Source organism: Crinia signifera, chromosome 19 (genome assembly GCF_055691185.1).
Source record: "Crinia signifera chromosome 19, ASM5569118v1, whole genome shotgun sequence".
Lineage (NCBI taxonomy): Eukaryota > Metazoa > Chordata > Amphibia > Anura > Myobatrachidae > Crinia > Crinia signifera.
The window spans coordinates 7308395-7324572 of NC_139226.1; the positions used below are offsets into that span (position 1 = coordinate 7308395).

Consider the following 16178-nt stretch of genomic DNA (forward strand, 5'->3'; position numbering starts at 1 on the left):
CTTACCAGCATTCTGTGACCTCAGCTATGTGTGTACTAAACTACCTGCACCATATTAAGAGACAGGAGCCCTGGAATTAACCCATTAAACCCTGTGCACAGGTTAGGACAGTAACACTTGAGTACTCAAGTAGGTAGCAACTAATGAAAGGACATTGTGAATTGTTATACAAGTAACCGTGAAACGCAATCTGATTGTTATAGAGAATTACGGTGAAAGGTTATAAGTGTCTTAAATATACTACATGCTTTTTTGTTAAACTGCATTGTAGGAATCACTCTGGCCTAAAGTATTATGCTTGATAATGTTAGGTTTAGATCAGTGCTCATAAGGAATATATATTTTTCTTACATCTTTCTTAATGACACAGTGTGATACAGCTGTGGCCATTATCAGCTTATTTGATACAGAGTCACTGCATAGTGCCTGAAGTTACTTAAGGTAGTTGACATATCTGCTTCTTTCATATTTTCTTATATAGTCTTTCAACCGACCAAAAGAGGCGCGCTATTACAGAACCCAAGGTGGTGCACCCTCTTCTGTGTAGTCTTTATCATTACCATATGATTTAACTGTGTGAAGTATTGATGGCCAAGAGTGTAACCTTCACTGTAGGTAAACCGCGCCAAGATGATGTTTTGAGAATAATTGACATACTCTGAATCTTTGAAGCAAAACCGCATAAAACATATTTTGGCTATCAGATGCCATATTGCATATTCTTTCAGTGTCATAAATAAATATTTAAACGTATAGAATTTGTTGCCATTCATCAGTCCAATTGTATCAACACTGGTGCTACTTATCTCTCTGTGAAGACAAGAGTGCAGAAAAGACTGGTAAAAGAAACAGTAAGGCACACACGAACATTGGGGCAGATGTATTAAGCCTTAACAAGAGATAAATGCAAGGGTGATAAAGGGGCAGATGTATTAAGCCTGTATTAAAACTTTATCTCCAGTTTTTCTCTTCCATGGGCTTAATACATCTGCCCCAAAGAGAGATAAACGTCCAGCCAATCAGCTCTGATTTTTTTCAAGCACAGCCTGTAACATGGCAGTTAGCAGGTGATTGGCTGGACGTTTATCTCTCCTTATCACCCTTGCATTTATCTCTTAAGGCTTAATACATCTGCCCCACTATCTCTTACAGAGTGTCACAGATATACCTGTATTAGGGGAGGGTGTGTGACCTCAGCACGAGGCTGAATATGCCGGTATTAGGGGAGGGTGTGTGACATCACCTCCGTGCTGGATATACCTGTAGTAGGGGAGGGTGTGTGATGTCTGCACCGGACCAGATATGTCTGTATTAGGGGAGGGTGTGTGACCTCAGCACGAGGCCAGATATGCCTGTATTAGGGGAGAGTGTGTAACCTCAGCACCAGGCCGGATATACCTGTATTAGGGGAGAGTGTGTGACCTCAGCACGAGGCCAGATATGCCTGTATATGGGGAGGGTGTGTGACGTCAGCACCAGGCCGGATATACCTGTGTTAGGGGAGGGTGTGTAATGTCCGCACCAGGCCGGATATGTCTGTATTAGGGGAGAGTGTGTGACCTCATCACGAGGCTGAATATGCCGGTATTAGGGGAGGGTGTGTGACATCACCTCCGTGCTGGATATACCTGTAGTAGGGGAGGGTGTGTGATGTCTGCACCGGACCAGATATGTCTGTATTAGGGGAGGGTGTGTGACCTCAGCACGAGGCCAGATATACCTGTATTAGGGGAGGGTGTGGGACCTCAGCATGAGGCCAGATATGCCTGTATTGGGGGAGGAAGCCGGAAGATACATAATATCCGGGGAAACGCGTTTAGCTTTTTAAAGTTCATTTACTTACTGGGATTTTATCATCCACCATTGATCTGCATATACAATTATCTCTACTGGACACCTGAACACCTAGAGCGCCACCAGAATTATTGGTAAAGTGGTCTAACAGACATTTGGGATACCTAGCCCGATCCCTAAGGATCCACACAGAAAACAAGTGGCTGCCATCAGGATACCGCTACACAGACAGACTTTGAGCAGATGAATCATCTTCACACAGCAAATAAAAGGAAACCTCACTGCCCTTCTCATATCTCTCCAAAACACACGGAGATCCCATCAATGGTAATATGTGACAATCTCCACCCAGTGTTTTATTAATGACACTTTTCAGCCATACAAAAATCTTTTTTATTGAATATACCACCACTGATATCGCTTAGGCGACCAATTGATAGTTTTTTCGGTACTTGTTTCCTAGCACGGCGCCCATCGCATACCGTACTTAGTGGTGTGCGATGTGTGCGATGCGATGTGATATTCCCGTTAAATTAACAGGAGTGCTTGTACAATGAAATATCGCATAGCATCGCATGCCAGCAAATGGCATGCAATGTGATGCGATTTTTAATTGTGCATGCACCCTGATGGGTGCTTACAATGTTAAATGCACCCCCATTGTCAGCACCACCCCCACTATCAACACCAACCCAAAGCATGGCGAGCGGAGCGAGCCCATGAGGGGCGGCTGTACGAGTCCTCCGACCTTTTCATACCCCCACAATCCACAACGGCGTGGAGGTGATTTCAGATAGTGTGGCGAGCGCAGCGAGGGGATGCGGAATATGAGCCCGAAGCGTGGCGAGCCCCGCGAGGGGACGCAGAATACATGCAAAGTAATCCGTGTCCGCTCGCCACACTTCGGGCTCGGTGGCTCGCTGCGCTCACCACACTATCTAAAATCAACTCCACACCGACGTGGATAGTGGGGGTATGAAAAGGTCGGAGGACGCGTACCGCCGCCCCTCGTGGGCTCGCTGCGCTTGCCACGCTTCGGGTTGGCATTGATAGTAGGGGTGGCGTTGACAATGGGGGTGCATTTAACATTGTAAGCACCCATCAGGGTGCATGTACAATTAAAAATCTAATTGCATCGCATCGCATGCATGGCATGCCGCTATATTGCATGCGATGCGATGCGATTGTATACGATGCACTTCGATCAAAATCGGGGGCGCCGTGCTAGGAAACAAGTACCGGTTTTTCTAATTTTTTTATATTTTGTGTTTGCATTGTCTTAGTTATATTATATTGCTTTTTACATTTTATATTATTTGTGGTAATAAATACATTTTTAAGAGAACGTCTAAATATCATTGTTCACAGCCAGCGCTGGCATATCTTTTCTTGTTTACTAGTTGTTGGGAACTGATCACCCCCTGCCAGCAGCTGCTAGTTGCGCAACACACAACTCTCTTCTTTCCAGCTAAACACAAAATGGCTGCTCTGAGATACGAGATGATAGACCACATCCCTGCCTCCCTCAGAGGGGGAGACAGGGACAATTATTGTGTTTGGAGAGCAAGTGGATACACAAGCTCAACACAGTGAGCCCTTATGGGTTAAATGAAGCCATGTATTATGGATGCTTTCTGTAAAATAGTAGTGGTCATGAATGGTCATAATAATTTTTGAAGATAGTGTAGGAGCCGGACTGGAGGCAAAGCCTGGGGGTAGGCTCCCCTGACAGGGTTTGTAGGGAGCTGACTAGCAGGTTAGTCATAGGAGGGGTGTCTAAGGAGAGGGTCATAAGGGGAGGGGCTTAACGGGGTGTTGGAGGGGTTTATAAGCAGGGTTCAGGCGGGAAATAGGGGTCACTGGGAGATTTTCTCAACAGCTAAGCAGCGTGACATCTCCCATGGCTTCCCCAGGCAACGCTGATGCGGAGGTATCCGCTGCGCTTGCTGCCCTCAGGGAGGCAGCTGGCACCAGAGGGGCTGAGTGGCTGCAGCAGCAGATGTCAGGTCTGCTGGGGGGACTGGGAGCAGCAACGCAGGAGGCTGCTCCAGCGGGTGCACGGCCTCGGAGGTCCAGGCCTCCGGAGCGCTTTAGCCCATCTGTGTCCCCCAGGGTTCAGCGCCGTTCACGGAGCCCCGTTAGGGACCCTCCAGGCCAGGCTGCGGGCCGGGCACCTTCCGCCCGCAGGACCAGGTCTGGGAGGAATCCAACCAGCAGGCGGAATCCTCCGCGCGGGGGGGATCCCCCCCACGTGCAAGAAGATCCGGCGTTGCGTGGTACTGGACCTGGTGCGGTGGGGCATGCGGGGCATGCTGCTGCCCAGCGCGGGGTGAGTCGTGCCAGGGGGGCAGAAGTACAGGCTGAGGACCGCAGGCCTGGTACACGGAGCGAGAGGCGCACAGCTGGCTCCGCCTCCAACGAGGTCACGCCGGCTGGTGCTGTACCTGAGGGTCGGGATGACAGGAGAAGAGAGATGGCAGCGTCAGCAGATGATGGAGAAATACCTGGTCCTTCCTCATTGGCTGGAGTTCGTCAGGACACTGGACCTGCGGCTGCTGGGTTCACAGCCCCCAGGCAGCCTGGTGAGTCTGTCTCTATGTCTGTTAATGCTTTAGCGCAGAGTCAGGGGGGGGGAGGGTTAGCCCTCCAAGGGGAAATGAGTAGAGGTTTTACTGAATTATTGAGTGGTTTTGCAGATTGGTTGGTGGGTTTGCGGCAGGGGGCGGGGCCGTCCCCGGCGGCAGCATGGGTGCCGCAGAATGCGGGCACACCAGCTAGCATTAGTGTGCCAGTCAGTAATAGTGTGCCGGTTAGCAGTGGGGTGCCGGTTAGCAGTGGGGTGCCGGTGAGCAGCGGGGTGCCGGTATCCGGCGGTGAGCAAAGTAGCAGTAGTGCAGGGGCAGAAGGGGGCAGTGTTGGGACGCAGGAGGAGAGTGGGAGGCTCAGTGACACTGCAAAAGGGGAGGTGTATGTATGCTTTGAGGGGCCATTGGGGGCCCACCTGAAGCAGGAGGTGAGGGAGAAGATTTGGAAAGGGGAATACGTTGATATATTTTCATTGCTCCCTTTAGAGCGTTTTAATCTGGATAGGCCCCGTAAGGAGGAGAAGAAGGAGGAGGAGGAACGGCGGCGGTATCGGCTGATACCGCGGTCATTCACGAACTGGCTGCAAGCATTTGCTATTTTAGCTAGTGTGATTGGGGAGAAGGCACCTGACAATTGTTCAGGCTTGTTTTGTTACATGGATGCGATAGGAGAGGCATACCGTGTGTATGGGGGCTTGGCTTGGCTCAGGTACGATGAGCAGTTTAGGCAGAGGAAGGCTGTTCGCCCTAACATACGTTGGGACCATAAGGATATTGCTTTATGGTTAAAGGTGACGGCTCCCACAAAAAGTGGGCAGCCCTTTCGTGGGGACGGGGGGGGGGGGGCGAGGGAGGCCACAAATGGGACGGCCATGCAGAAGGGACTCTGCTTTGCCTTTAATGACGGGTCATGTCGTTTTGGGGCAAAATGCAAATTTAAACATGAATGTTCCTCGTGTGGAGGGACCCATGGTGCAAATAAATGCTTCAGAGGGAAGTCACGGGACGGTAATTCAAAAGGGGGAGACACCGGTTCGGCTGGAAAGGATGCTGGGCTATCTGCGTAGGTATCCTGACCAGCAGACAGCCGTGTTGTTGGAGGAGGGGTTTAGGGAAGGTTTTAAGATACCTTCCGACGTGCAGGTTTCAGGGGGCTTGAGGAGGAATTTGAAGTCTGCAAGGGAGCATCCAGAGGTGGTGCAGGATAAACTGCGTAAGGAGGTGCAGCTGGGTCGTATGGCTGGACCTTTTGGGTCGGCACCATGGCCAGATTTGATAGTCTCTCCATTGGGGGTGGTGCCAAAAAAGGAGGCGAACAAGTTTCGTCTTATACACCATTTATCTTTTCCAAAAGGGGCGTCGGTCAATGATGGCATTGACCCTGACATCTGCTCGGTGGTTTATACATCGTTTGACGCGGCTGTTCAGTGGGTGAAGCGGTTTGGGAAAGGGGCCAGGTTGGCAAAGACTGATATTGAATCGGCATTCCGTTTGCTGCCGGTTCACCCAACCAGTTTGCGTTTGTTGGGTTGTTGTTGGGACGGGGAATTTTTTGTTGATCGTTGTTTACCGATGGGTTGTTCTTTGTCATGTGCTTATTTTGAGGCCTTTAGTTCTTTTTTGGAGTGGGTGGTTAAGGATGTCTCTGGGTGTAGTTCAGTTATTCATTACCTAGATGACTTCTTATGTATTGGTCCTGGGGGGACCGGAGTATGTGACTTATTGTTGAGGACTGTTGAAAGGGTGTCGGCAGACTTTGGGGTCCCGCTTGCTCCAGGTAAGACGGAGGGCCCTGCGACTGTGATCAGTTTTTTGGGTATTGTCATTGATACCGAGAATATGGAGTGCCGCTTGCCCGAGGAGAAATTGCTGGGTTTGAAGGCCGAGGTAGGGAGGGCATTGCTGTTGAAGAAGATTAGATTGCGGGAATTGCAATCCTTGCTGGGCAAATTGAATTTTGCGTGTCGCATTATGCCTATGGGCCGCATTTTCAGCAGGAGGCTGGCAGCAGCGACAGCAGGGGTGGTTCTTCCTCATCATTTTGTCAGATTAGGTAGTGAGTTGAAAGGGGACTTGCGGGTGTGGGCAACTTTTTTGGAAGCTTTTAACGGCAGAGCTTTGTGGATGTCAGACACGTGCGCCGCTACTGAGCTAGACCTTTTCACAGACGCGGCCGGGAGTGGCGGGTTCGGGGCATATTGCCAGGGACATTGGTGTGTAGGCCGGTGGCCGGAGTCTTGGGTGCAGAGAGGCATGGTTAAAAACTTGGCATTGTTGGAGTTGTTTCCTATCTTGGTAGCAGTAGTTGTTTGGGGGGAGCTATTCCGCAATAGGAAGATTTGTTTTCACTGCGATAATTTGGGGGTTGTCATGGCTATTAACCAATTGTCGGCATCTTCACCGTCAGTGGTCACTATTTTGCAGCAGTTAGTATTGGAATGTCTGGCTTTGAATTTGTGGGTTGTGGCTAGGCACGTTCCCGGTGTCTCTAACGGCATTGCGGATGCTTTATCTCGTTCACAGTGGGAGCGTTTTCGGGAGTTGGCACCAGAGGCGGACAGGGAGGGGACCGGGTTCCCGAGTCGGCTCTGGGCTCTGCTGGACGGGTAGTCGATCAGCTCATCAGGGAATCCTTGGCCCCGAATACATGGTCGGCATACAATCAGGAATGGCGGAGCTGGTTAGAATGGCGTGAGGTAGTAGGTCTGAAGGAGGATGATGACGAGTTGGCTGTCTTGCTATATATAGGCCATTGTAAGGAGATTGGTTGGTCAGTGGCAAAAATCACGCTCTGCATGGCGGGCTTGGCTTTTGGGTTTCGTGCAGGCGGCAGGCCTGACGTCACTAAGAATTTCCTGATTGCGCAGGCTTTAAAAGGTTGGAGGAGAGGTCATGTCGTACAGGATCAGAGAAGGCCGGTGTCTTTCCAGTTGTTACAGAATATGGGCATGAAGTTAGGGGAGGTCTGTAGTTCCAATTTCGAGGAAAGGTTGTTCGGGGTAGCTTTTTCGCTTGCCTTCTTCGGGGCACTGCGGATTGGGGAGCTTGCGAGTCCAAGCGTGTCCAGGCCGGGAGGTTTGTTAGGAGAGGATGTGGATTTATACTCGGATAGGGTGGAGCTAGTGGTGAGGAGGTCTAAGACGGATCAGTTAGGGAGGGGGAAGAAGGTAGTTCTCTTCTCTGTACCAGGCTCAGATATGTGCCCGGTGGCACGGCTGAGGATATTTAAGGAGGTCAGAGTGGGCAGGGAAAGGGATCCTTTGCTGATGCATGCGAATGGATCCTTTTTATCACGGTTTCAGTTCACAAGTGTGTTTAGAGCAGTCCTGCGGACGTTGGGCCTCAAGGGGGAGGAATACGCGGGTCACTCTTTCCGCATTGGGGCCGCAACTGAGGCTGCTAGAATGGGATTTGGGGATGAGTTGATTAAGCGTATTGGGCGGTGGGAATCGTCTCGCTTTCGGTCTTATGTTCGTTTAGGGGATTGTTGAGGTTGACTGTGTTTTTTCTGTTTTAGGGCAGCCTCCGTGCCTGATTTGGATTTTAGGACATTCATATGTCTTTTGGGGAGCTTTACGGGCTGATGTCAGACCGAACGGCCGCCAGCTGGGTTTGGATAGAGAGGAGGCAGTGGTTCGCTGGCTGGGAAAACGCGGTATGGTATGGAGTGGAGTGCTGCAGGAATTTCACCGTTTTGTTCGGCTCGATAGGGTTCCCGACATATTAGTTTTGCATGTGGGCGGGAATGACCTTGGGGGCAGACCATTTAGGGAGTTGATACGGGATGTCAAGTTTGATCTCCTACGGTTATGGGCAATGTTTCCGGAATTAATCACGGTTTGGTCAGACATCGTGCCACGCCATTATTGGAGGGATGCGAGGTCGGCTGACAAGCTCAATAAGGCACGGATTAAAGTTAACAGGGCGATTGGGCGTTTTATGGCCAGGAACGGGGCTGTTGTGGTGAGGCACAGGGAACTTGAGTCTGGTGCCGGGGCATTTTGGAGAGGTGACGGTGTGCACCTGAATGCTGTGGGGATAGATGTTTGGTCTTTGGGACTACAAGAGGGAATAGAAACAGCGTTCCGGATGTGGGGGGGGCGCAAGGGGTTAAGGGTTTAACCTCGTGCTTAGTGGCGGAGGGGGGTCCTCGAGGTTGGTGGCATTGAGGCTTAATTATGCGGCGGGGAGGGCCCCATGAGGGGGCTGGACTCCCCTGGGTGAGGTTAATTAATGAGCACTGGGTGTGTACAATTGGTGCCCTCGAGCCAATCGCTATCGGCTGGGGGTAAGAGCTCCTGGAAGTGCTTAGAGGTGTGGATATATATTTATTGAGGGCCTCGGGGACCACCTTCCGTGGGAATGTTTTTGGATTATTGTTTAAAAATTGTATTGTTTCAATAAAGATGGCTGCTGTGGCCAATTTTATCCAACAAGAGAGTTATGTCATTTGTGGGGGGTAATTGGGCACAGCGATTAGACAATACCCTGTCATGTAGGAGCCGGACTGGAGGCAAAGCCTGGGGGTAGGCTCCCCTGACAGGGTTTGTAGGGAGCTGACTAGCAGGTTAGTCATAGGAGGCAGTAGCGCACGCAGGGGGGGTTTCTGAGTACCCAGAAACCCCCCCAGGAGTCTAAGGGCCCTCTTTCCATGGATACAAGAATTTTAAAAATCGGCCCTTGGGAACCAGAGATATCTGACTTCAAAGCAGTGGTCCCCATCCAAGCATGTTAATTGTTATTCCCAGTCAGATATTTCAGGTTCTGTCTGACTTAGAGTTTTTCTGAGGGTATATTCCAAAAGCTGGGACTCTCCCCCTTTTAAGGGCCCTAGTAGCTTGTCTCTACTGTTCCCAGAACCAGAGATATCAGCCTTCCAGCAGCTGGTTACTGCTCCAGCTCCACACACCTGGTATGTAGTATTATATACTCGTGGGCAGATTGCTCTGCCTCCTGAACTCTGATCCCCTAGTCCCCAATACCATTTGGTAGGTGGGATTCTCTAGTTTTTAATTCCATTAAAATTTAAGAAATCTATTTCCGGAAACTGGAGATATCTGCAGTCAAGCAAGCTGTCCTCGCACCAGAAAATTATAAATAATAAGCCCACTCCACTACACACCCCTCCTCTGCATATTAAACATCCTCTACCACCCTGGAAGTTATGTATCAGGGCCCCTTTATTCAGTCCAATGCCCCCTTCTCCCACCCCATCTCCCACCATCTGTGCAGTAAAGGGGTAATTAGTGGAAATTACTCAGCCCTACATGCTGAGCGGTTTATGTAACACCTCCTACCACCCGCGGGACATCAAAGCTTACCCCACCCCTACCGCTGGAGGATCGGTAGGGGCCCCAATACATTGCTATGCCCAGGGGTCTACACTGCTGTTGACGCCCCTGTATGTATGTATGTATGTATGTATATGTATGTATATATTTTTGGTCTATCTATAATACTTTAACTGACCCGGTATATACTGGGTCACCTAAGTGTCCATCTCCGTGCTTTGCTCCGCCCCTCTGGAAACCCCCTTCTGAAAATCCTGCGTTTGCCACTGGGAGGGGTGTCTAAGGAGAGGGTCATAAGGGGAGGGGCTTAACGGGGTGTTGGAGGGGTTTATAAGCAGGGTTCAGGCGGAAAATAGGGGTCACTGGGAGATTTTCTCAACAGCTCCCACCCACCGTTCCCTATTTTTTTATAGTTTAGGTAGAATATTTTATAGGATGTCTTTTTGTCACAGTGGCCTGTGCGGAGGGGGGTCCTCGAGGTTGGTGGCATTGATGCTTAATTATGCGGCGGGGAGGGCCCCATGAGGGGGCTGGACTCCCCTGGGTGAGGTTAATTAATGAGCACTGGGTGTGTACAATTGGTGCCCTCGAGCCAATCGCTATCGGCTGGGGGTAAGAGCTCCTGGAAGTGCTTAGAGGTGTGGATATATATTTATTGAGGGCCTCGGGGACCACCTTCCGTGGGAATGTTTTTGGATTATTGTTTAAAAATTGTATTGTTTCAATAAAGATGGCTGCTGTGGCCAATTTTATCCAACAAGAGAGTTATGTCATTTGTGGGGGGTAATTGGGCACAGCGATTAGACAATACCCTGTCATGAGTTGTAAGCAGGGGTGCTGAGAGGGGGGGGGGGGAGCAGGTACAGTTTACCCGGGCCCAGGCCTGTCAGGGGGGCCCGGGTCGGGACACACAGGTTTTTTTATTTTAGTGGCATAATATGTGTGGTATTATATGTAATAGACATTACAGTGTGTGGCATAATATGCAATGAGCATTACAGTGTGTGGAATAATGTGTAATGGGCATTATGGCATGTGGTAAAATATGTAATAGGTATTACGGTGTATGGCATAATGTGTACTGGCCACTACGGTGTGTGGCATAACGTGTAATGAGCATTATGGCATGTGGTGTAATATGTAATGGGTGTGTGACATGTGTAATAGGCATTACGGTGTAAATGTTTGTCCTTGTATCCACCTTGGAAGCAGGGGGGCCCCACGGGGCCCAGGATTTCTCTTGGTGGTCCTGGTTGTAACAGACAGAATAATGATAAACTGCCAGATGATCTGATATAAATTATGTGAAAATATTAGGATGGTGATTCAGGATAAAAGATTAGGAAGGTAATATTAGAATTTAATATAGAAATATCCAACTAGGAGTGCTGAATTATTATTTGACACAAAATTATTACGTGATTAATTCAACACAAACCTGAACAAATCTGTCACAGTTATTGTTATTTTTTTGCACGTTGGTTTTACGTTTTTTGAATGGCACTTATGAATAGACAGCCACTTAGGCTGTTGAATCATATACCACGATTTAATAATTGATCATTTTTTATAGTAATAGGTCACCTTGAACCTTAATATATGTATTGATTTTTTTTATTTATTTAATTTTTTTATGATTTTGCTTCTAATAAATAAATGATTATTTCTCTCAGTTTGTACCTCAGCTGAGTATATAGTGTAAAATGAGCACTTTGTCAGATGATTGTGCCACCTTGTGGTCACTTCCCGAATTACACCAACAAATTGTTTTGTAAACACAGAGAGTAATGATAATGCACAAATCAAAATCAGTGAATAAGTAGATGAAGACCAGACTAGCAGCTTGTCTTTCAACCTTATAAATGTTTAGGATGCAGGATGATACTGTACATCCCCCCATCCCCACACATTATAATGCAATCCTGGCCTGTAATATTCCACCCAGATCGCACTGTATATGCCTCTAAGGGAGATGTACTGACTGTAACTGTCCCCAATGCTTGATACATCTCCTCATTACAGTATTATACCTGCATACATAAAGCCAACACATCAGGAGTAACGATATAGTAGCTGTGAAACGCGTCACATTGCTGTTAGAGCCACCTACTGTCTGTGACATTCTTCCACCTACGGCTGTGAACGAATAGAGGTTGTGTCTCCCTCAAGGACGCTACTCCCATGGCTTGTGACACAGAGCGGACCCATGCTACACAATGTGGTGGTGTTACCACAAGTCTACATACCAGCCTTACCCCAAAGTGGACCCTTTAGCAGCCATATCCCATATGTCATCATCTATACAGATGTCATCACTCGGAATTGCTCTTTATGGAGTGACGTTGCTGGATTTATTACTCTAGTTGCTATAGGCATAGGCAAACTTGGCAAACGCCGAGGGCAGTGGTTCCAAAACTGTGTGCCTAGGCACTATGGGGTGCCTTGGGACACTTGCAGGGCAGGGGTGCCTTGGATTGGTTGTCTTGAACAAATTAATAATAGTATTGGGCAAATCAATAGGCAAAACCAGAGTTGGTGGCCGACAATCATGAAATATGTGGGCAAACAAAAGCGTGTCTGGTTCCTCGCTGCATAATTGATCCTACGGATAACATATAAACACAATTGACTTAATTTAATATATTTTCTAAAATTATCAACAATAAACTGGGTGTCGTGAAAAATATTCTGATATTTTTGGGCGCCGTGGTTCAAAAAGGTTTGGGAACCACTGGCCTAGGGCATTTAGAATGCCAAGGGGCATGCAGCTCATACAACTGAGTCAAGAGCAGCGGGCGTACCAGTGTGGGGAGCAGAGACTGGGGAGGCAGTGGTGGACAGTAACAAAAAGGGCCACCTTCCCTGGAGGTGGGCTGCTGTGCATGCTCAGCCACAGAAGGGTCTTTGGAGAGTACATGAGCTTGCAATGACTGACTCCCTGCAGCCAACCCAGGCTTCTATATTTGCAGATTCTAGGCCAGATGTGTGTGGGGCAAGGGGGAGATTAAGTTGTCATAATGTGTGCCATTATGTGTATAAGAAGCAATGCACTGCGGCGTAACGGGATACGGTCATTTGGTCTACAGCATGATGGTCGACAGTCGTTAGGTCAACACCATTAGGTCGACATGGGTAAAGGTCAACATGGTTCTAGGTCGACATAGGAAAAGGTCGACATGGTTCTAGGTTGAAAGGTCATTAGTTCGACAGGTTGTTAGTTCGACAGGTCATTAGTTCGACAATGTCTAGGTCGACAGTCAAAAGGTCGACTTTTTTTTTTACAGTTTTTTGAGCCGACATGTGCCAACAGGCGGTATTTCATGCCCTACCATCCACTAGGGCGTGGTGGGAGAATAAAATAGTGTGCCAAACGCAGAGAGGCAATGTGCCGACGCATTGTGCGCACAGTGAGCGATGCGATGGGATGCGGTGCACTAGAAACTGTGTCCATGTCGACTGAGTTCACATTCAAGTAAAAAAACAGTGAAAAACCTCATGTCGACCTTTTGACTGTCGACATAGACACTGTCGAACTATTGAACTGTCGAACTAACTACTGTCGAACTAATGACCTGTCGACCTAGAACCATGTCGACATTTTCCCATGTCTACCTCGACCCATGTCGACCTTTTCCCATGTCAACCTAATGGTGTCGACCTAATGACTGTCGACCATCATGCTGTAGACCAAATGATCCCAACCCGGCGTAACATGTATAAAGGACTCTACTGTGTGGTGCACTGTGAATAAGGAGCAATACAGTGTGGTGTAATGTGAATAACGAGCAATACAGTGTGGTGTAATGTGAATAACGAGCAATACAGTGTGGTGTAATGTGAATAACGAGCAATACAGTGTGGTGTAATGTGAATAAGGAGCAATAAAGTGTGGTGAAATTTGAAGAATGAGCATTGGGTCAAAGGAGGAATTAGTGCCGGTGCTAGGAGATACCAACCAAAATGTTGCCTAGGGCATCAAATTGGCTAGGGCCAGCATTGGTAGATATATCACTGCTTGTCCGCTTCAGAAGCCACAAAGTTACTGAACAGTAAATGAGACATCACAACAGACGGTGAATGCAATTTCTGCTTTATTTTAATGAATGGTACAGTTATAACTGACTCCGCCTCCATACACAAGGGGGCGTGTCTTCCATTAAATCAGCAGGAAAAATCTATATCTAGCTAAAGCTGGAGTGATATCAATGATGTCATCACGTCGGCATGCGCTGTAATGACAGTCTGTGACCCCTCCCACTACTGTCAGTGATATTATAGTCACAGCGACAGTCTGCCAACTCATGGTGACAACGCCGACACTCCTGGTAATCACATCACAGCATTACCCGAATCCAAACCTGTGTAGCAGCATAGCGGGGCGCAAGTGGACGGATATAGAGAAGGGGGGGGGGAGGGGTAGAAACAGGATGATAGGTTGACAGTCAATAGGTTGAGCCCATATGGTCAACAGTGCTTAAGGTCGACAGGCACAAAAGACCTACAGGTTCCAATGGTCGACACACATATCGCTGATACAAGATTTTTGTAAAATGCAGCACCATGCCCAAAGCGTGGGAAGCAGAAGGGGTACACTGGGGCGGCGTTGCTTAAAATGGTAAATGGTATTCATGTTGACCTTTACTATGTCGACCTTTTGTAGCCGTTGACCTCCTCATGTGTCTACCTTACATTTCCAATAAACCATGTGGGGTCGACATATTGATCTAATAACACCCTAGAATAAAGGGGGGGGGGGGGGGGTGTTCTGGAGTAGGAGGGGAGGAGAGGGGTCATTTACTAACATGGGATTTCTATTGAGGATAGGATGTTGCCCATAGCAACAGGTTTTGCCCCTTCTATCAGATAATAGATAGAATCTGATTTGTTGCTAGGGGCAACATCCCATCTTCAATAGAACTCCCATCTTGGGTAAGTTACCCCGGGGTAAAGCCGACAAGTACAAGTAAGATTAGGCACAAGCACGTCAATGCAGAATCGGCGCCATTGTATCTGGGGCGATGGCTCAGTCCAGTTCCGGCGCCGTATGCGGGGGGCCGCAGTACTAGCAGGGCGGCTTGGGACCTGTGCATTCTAATGGCTTGACATAAAATGTATAGGTGGAGTTGTACGCGGCGTCGTGTTGCTTTAAGCATTCAGTAAGCGCCTTGTCGCACTCGCAGACATCACCGGCGCATTCAGAATACTGTTGACCTGTGACAAACATAAGACAAGGTTACTAGATACATAGAAGGTGGGATGTCATGTGGGTGGGGGGGGGGGGAGGAGTGTATTTAGGGTCTATGCTAAAGACAAAAGTGAGTGATTGAGTCACAGCCGTAACTAGGGGTGTACAAGGGGTGCTGTGCTTACCAATGCTGCCGGCCCTGTCCCCTGAGAGTGATTTCATGATGTCACATCTTCAGGGGGCGGGGCGAGCACTATGGTCTGGTGAATTGGTTGCTATGGCAACATCCCATCTTCAATAGAACTCATATCTCAGTAAATAAACCTTTAATAAGCCAGCGGGATATATCTCAGCAGAGCTGCTCCTGTATTGGACACTGCACCCCCCCCCCCCCCCCCCCCCTCAGGAACTATCACACCCCCCACTGAGAATTAATACCATATATTATCTGTAATCTCATGGGTACAAGCCCCCCCCCCCCCCCATGTCTGACTGATTGCTCAGTATTACCGCAGGTCAGCTGATTATTTGAAAAGGAGTAGTTGTAGTGCACGGTCTTGGAGTAACACAATGTTTTGATGTCGCTTGCTTTGCCGTAGCAGCAGTCATGAACTTGGCAGCACCTGGTGGATAAAAAAAAAATAATTTCCTGTCACACCCACAAAGGAGTAAAGTATAGATCTGCATCTGTCTTCTGCACGGATCACTAGCTCCAATTCACTATTACATACCTCCCAACATGACCCATTCCAGGAGGGACAAGATGCTCGGTTTCTGGACACCCATGCCAGTGCCAGTTGCAGAGTTGCAGGGCTAAACAATTCTCATATATGATCAAACCAATAGGTAATAAGTGAAGTGCGCAGTTTACGTACTGTGTCCGTAAACCTATAACCTTTTATTCCTAGCTACGTGCGAACAAAGTGTAGCACAGCGTAGCGAGCCATGTCCGTGTATAAAACACGTTATACCGATACCATTAAAGTGGTATCCTTTCGCAGTACTTAGTATCCAAATGCGAGGATAAAATTTAAGGACAATTTCCTTATAAACCTTTCCGCTTATTGCGAATAAAAACCAAGACTCGGTATAAATTTCTGGCTTAAGTGGATAAACTCCTGGTACCATGTATTTCAGTCCCTAACGGACAACAGGGGGTTACAGAGATATAGAAACAAATAACAGTCCGTTCCACAATACAAAACAGGTTCTAAACTAACAAGGAAAAAACAACAGATATAATTACAATCAGCCCCACTACAGAATACACATACAGGAATGCAAATGTTACTGTCTCATCAATAGCGCTGGCGCAAACCCGGT

The 16178-nt window shown here is 48.2% G+C and overlaps 1 protein-coding gene across 2 annotated transcripts in view; it reads right to left on the reverse strand.

Moving 5' to 3' along the window:
• Positions 1–13773: 13773 nt before the first annotated feature.
• LOC146041664 (acidic phospholipase A2 Cvv-E6a-like) overlaps positions 13774–16178 on the reverse strand; it is a 29290-nt gene continuing 26885 nt past the window's right edge. For both annotated transcript variants that reach the window (XM_083161590.1, XM_083161591.1), the window contains 2 exons: positions 15366–15478; positions 13774–14881 (listed from right to left, as the gene is read on the reverse strand). In XM_083161590.1, coding sequence (XP_083017716.1) covers positions 14733–14881; positions 15366–15478 — 262 coding nt within the window. In that variant the 3' untranslated portion in view covers positions 13774–14732. The remainder of the gene's footprint in view (positions 14882–15365; positions 15479–16178) is intronic.